Source organism: Morone saxatilis, unplaced genomic scaffold (genome assembly GCF_004916995.1).
Source record: "Morone saxatilis isolate NCDOM2014 unplaced genomic scaffold, NCSU_SB_2.0 Contig3, whole genome shotgun sequence".
In the NCBI taxonomy this organism is placed as follows: domain Eukaryota; kingdom Metazoa; phylum Chordata; class Actinopteri; family Moronidae; genus Morone; species Morone saxatilis.
This window is the reverse complement of record NW_023339873.1, coordinates 751176-755857: the sequence shown is the minus strand read 5'-3', so window position 1 is coordinate 755857 and position 4682 is coordinate 751176. Positions and strand designations below refer to the sequence as shown.

At 43.3% G+C, this 4682-nt stretch overlaps 1 protein-coding gene across 2 annotated transcripts; it reads left to right on the top strand.

Moving 5' to 3' along the window:
- Window positions 1–1476: 1476 nt before the first annotated feature.
- LOC118337244 (potassium voltage-gated channel subfamily A member 1) lies at window positions 1477–4232 on the top strand. Of its 2 annotated transcripts, none has more exons than XM_035674175.1 (3): window positions 1477–1524; window positions 2180–2358; window positions 2463–4232. In XM_035674175.1, the coding sequence occupies exons 2-3, from the start codon at window positions 2298–2300 to the stop codon at window positions 4163–4165; spliced, it is 1764 nt and encodes a 587-aa protein (XP_035530068.1). In that variant the 5' UTR covers window positions 1477–1524; window positions 2180–2297; the 3' UTR covers window positions 4166–4232. The 2 variants fall into 2 exon arrangements, with proteins under 2 accessions (XP_035530068.1, XP_035530067.1); XM_035674174.1 differs by having other exon boundaries at window positions 2460–4226.
- Window positions 4233–4682: the final 450 nt, after the last annotated feature.

The following is a 4682-nucleotide window of genomic DNA, read 5'->3' as shown; positions in this document are numbered from 1 at the left end:
GAAATCATTTTACATGTCAAACATAATAAGGAGAATAAATAAATTCTAATTATTCTCTCTATTTTCTGCCTTTTAAAACAAAACCTTACTGTATCCGCTCGTGTTTGTGCAACTGGAAGCTCTTTTAAATCCTAAAATGTGTCTGAAAACACGTCACAGCACACTGATGGAAACAGATTATATGTATAAAATAAAGGTTTTGTCCTGAGATATGTAAAATCATTTACAGTAAAACATTTTTTACAGTGTGTTTCAGGCCTGTAAATGAACCCTGAGCTGCTCTGACCTTTGAGCCTCTGAGATCTCTGATCTGTTGGCGCCACCTGGTGGAGGTTTGCTGTGACAGCAGCAGTCTCACAGGTCAGCAGGTGGAAACCGGTGGGAGTCGTATTCACAGCGAGTTCATTTATTAACACGACTCAGGAGTACAGGGCGAAGTTCACCTCAGATCCAACAGGAAGAAAGAGAAATGACTACAGCTTGATGTTTAATGTCAGGGTTTAATATTTAAATGTATGATGTACCTAATCAAACATATGCATTATTGCTTTGAAATAATGTTGATTTTTATTTTAACTGAGGAACTTTTCTTTAAATTACTCCAATAATGTGCTCTGACAGTGTGAACAATAAAATGTTGTTTAATGTGCGTAGTACATTTCTTCACGTAAAGACAGCTTGAGACATTTTGAGACATTTATACATTTTTTATTTTTTTAATTTTTATATTTTTTTTATTGTTTTTATTTTATTTGTTTTAATTGTACTTTGTTTCATTTCATTTTATTTTATTTCATTATAGTTTTTTTTTTAATTCACCCAATTAAAATGTTAATCTGGTAGCGTTATAATGTTTGTTTTGGTCCATAGAAAGTGCAATATGCCAATACTCAAATCGATTATTTGATTAAATGTGTCTTTTTTGCAAATATCACATTTACAAACCAGAATAAAATAACTTTTATTTTATTTTTTAAATGATTTTGAATTATTAAAATGATTAACATTAATCAGAATTACCATGTTATTTTATTATTATGAATATATTATTATTATTCACTTAATAATAATATAATATATGTATAATAATACTTTAATATAATTATAATAATAATATAATATATGTATAATAATAATTTAATATAATTATAATAATAATATAATATATTTATAATAATATAATATATGTATAATAATAATTTAATATAATTATAATAATAATTTAATATATTTGTAGAATAGATTGTGTCTCGCGCGCCTCAGTGAGGTTGCCGGTTCGATTTGCCACTCCGTTTACTCAAACTCGACGAGAAGAGAGCGGAAGCGGTGCGGCTGTTGCTAATCGTTGCTACTCGTTGGTAATGTTTGTAACTGTTGCTAACTCGTTTGCTTTACTGTTGTTGTTTGTTGTTTTTTTGTTGTTGTTTGGACTCTGTGACCGTTAAATGAACGAACTGAACAAACGCGGGTTTTGATGTATGAGCTCGAGGGGCCGTTGAGTGACTGAGGAGGCGCGGAGAGCAGGTAGGAGGCTAATTGCGGTAACAGCAGGAGTGCTAAATTAAACAAGCTGCTTGCCACAGTGTTTGAAATGTTTTAACACTGTTTTAACTGTTTTGTTTTTTAAAAAAAAAAGTATGTGATTAAAGTTGTGTTAAGTTTGGTAACCTGATAGCGAACTGTTTACAGCAACAGCTGCATGTTAAGTTTTATAAAATTATATTAAAGAGTAAACTCAGGATTAAAATGTGTTTATAAACATTAATATTAAGAGTAAATCAGATTAACATGTTGTAAATTACATTAAAAGAGTAAATCAGATTAACATGTTTGTAGACTTAATTTAAACGGTAAACTTCAGATTAAATTGTTTTCGTATACATTATATTAAGAGAGTAACTCGATTAACCTGTTTATAAACATTATTTAAAGTGTAATCTTGATTAACATGTTTATAACAGTTAATGATTAAGAGTAAACTCAGATGTAAAAACATGTTTATTAAACATTAATTTAAAGAGTAAATCAGTAACGTGTTTTATACATAAATTAAGGTCAGATTAAACATGTTTATAAACATTAATATTAAAGAGTAAACTCAGATTAAACATGTTTATAAACACACTGCTGGGTCGGGCTCTGTGATCTGGTAACTGACTGAGAGTGTGGACTGTTTGAGTTCGGAGGACGAGCTGGAGGTGCTGCTGAACGGGACTCCTGAGCAGAAGAAGAAGCTGATCAGAGAGTATCTGACGGGGGAGAGCGAGTCCTCCAGCGGGGATGAGTTTGAGAAGGAGATGGAGGCGGAGCTCAGCACCACCATCAGGACCATGGAGGGGACCTGGGGGCCGACAGCAGGTAACTGTGTGTGGGGGTCTCCGGCCCTGAGCCACAGGGGCCCAGAGGTTTTAATGTTTGAAGTTCATTAAAGTCAGGATGTCTGTGTGCTTGTTCTCCAGCAGACACCTCTGGGAGCGGAGGAGGAGGAGGAGGAGGTGGAGGAGGCAACAATGCCGAGGACAGCTGCCGGAACGCGCTGGACGTCCCTCAGCCGGGCTTCGTTCAAACTGGACTCGGAGAGGACTACGGTAAGGAGCTGAACACCCGGGGGAGTCCACATCAGCATCTTCATCATCATCCTCCTCAGCAGCAGAGCTCCTGGAAAATCAATGACATGAACAACACTTTCAGCTGCAGCGAGAACGCCATGGATGCGCTTTTACGCGCGGACCACAGTCCACATCTGTTCGACGAGGACATGCTGGACATGGACATGGACACGGAGAGCAACGAGAGGGTGCTCATCAACATAGCCGGGCTGAGGTACGAGACCCAGCTGGGCACCCTGAACCAGTTCCCGGATACTTTACTGGGAGACCCCGCCAAGAGGATAAAATACTTCGACCCGCTCCGGAACGAGTACTTTTTCGACCGCAACAGACCGAGTTTTGACGGGATTTTGTATTTTTATCAGTCGGGAGGGAAGATCCGGAGACCTGTCAACGTGTCAATCGATGTGTTCGCGGATGAGATTAGGTTTTATCAGCTGGGGGAGGAGGCCATGGAGAGGTTCCGTGAGGATGAGGGCTTTATAAAAGAGGAGGAAAAGCCGCTGCCTCAGAACGAGTTCCAGAAGCAGGTCTGGCTCATATTCGAGTACCCGGAGAGCTCCAGTCCGGCGCGGGGCATCGCCATCGTGTCCGTGATCGTCATCACCATATCCATCATCACCTTCTGCCTGGAGACGCTGCCGGAGTTCAGGGACGAGAGGGAGCTGCCCGTCACCAGCCGGCTGGACAACAGCACCGCGCCCCGGCCGTCCCTCACCTTCACCGACCCCTTCTTCATCATCGAGACCACATGCGTCATCTGGTTCACCTTCGAGCTGTTCGTGCGCTTCTTCGCGTGCCCCAGCAAGTCGGAGTTCTCCAAGACCATCATGAACATCATCGACATCATGTCCATCATGCCTTACTTCATCACAGTGGGCACGGAGCTGGCGGAGCAGCAGGGCCAGGAGCACCAGAACGGGCAGCAGGCCATGTCCCTGGCCATCCTCAGGGTCATCCGCCTGGTGCGGGTCTTCCGGATCTTCAAGCTCTCCAGGCACTCCAAGGGGCTCCAGATCCTGGGGCAGACTCTCAAAGCCAGCATGCGGGAGCTGGGACTGCTCATCTTCTTCCTCTTCATCGGAGTCATCCTCTTCTCCAGCGCGGTGTTCTTCGCGGAGGCGGACGAGCCGGAGTCGCACTTCTCCAGCATCCCCGACGCCTTCTGGTGGGCCGTGGTCACCATGACAACCGTCGGCTACGGCGACATGAGGCCGGTGACGGTCGGCGGGAAGATCGTGGGCTCGCTGTGCGCCATCGCCGGTGTGCTCACCATCGCGCTCCCGGTGCCGGTCATCGTCTCCAACTTCAACTACTTCTACCACCGGGAGACGGACCAGGACCAGTCCTCCCTGAAGGACGAGCCCAACAGCGGCCGAGCGAGTCCCGAACTGAAGCGCAAAGGGAGTAAATCCTCCACCAAGTCTCAGGACGCGGAGAACAACGACGCGGGCGGTTCTTCGGTGGAGAAGGCGAACATCAAAGCGAACAGCAGCATGGACTTCAAGAGATCCCTTTACGCGTTCTGCTTGGACACCCGGGAGACCGACCTGTAGTCCCACAGCCCCCCACTTAAAAAAACCCCAAACTGTTAAAGCCCATAGTTGTGTAGAATAAACCCCCATTAATGGGCTCTTAAGTCTTTGCACATAGCAGTCGGAGGATCAACACATTGCAATCCTGAAAAGTTTTAAGAGCGACCGGGGTTGATTTATAAAAAGCACATTTTAATCCCGACTCATCCTGTAAGCGCATCCGTTAAAAACTGAGGAGTTATGGACATGTGATGCAACACAGTGGCCCTTTAAAGCAGGAACACCTAAAAGAACATGAAAACTCCAGTTAAATAGGACACGTAGCTGCACATAATCGAGGACAAGCAGGACTTGGAATAATTACTTGACACCACGAGAGGATTAACAACCAGACTCTTGTACATAAATGTAGGAAACATATTCAGCCGTAGAAACAAACAGCCAAATTTTATTTTTCGTACCTTCCCTACATTTAGTCATTATGTTTACGCTGGAAAAAAAGCTGCAGCAAATGTGTACATATCCCCCCCCCCCCCCC

Excerpts from the sequence above, each read along its gene's own strand:
- LOC118337244 (XM_035674174.1), top strand. The coding sequence starts at position 2,298 with ATGGAGGCGGAGCTCAGCACCACCATCAGGACCATGGAGGGGACCTGG. Across the intron at positions 2,359-2,459 it reads GACCTGGGGGCCGACAGCAG|CAGACACCTCTGGGAGCGGA; the intron begins GTAACTGTGTGT and ends CTTGTTCTCCAG.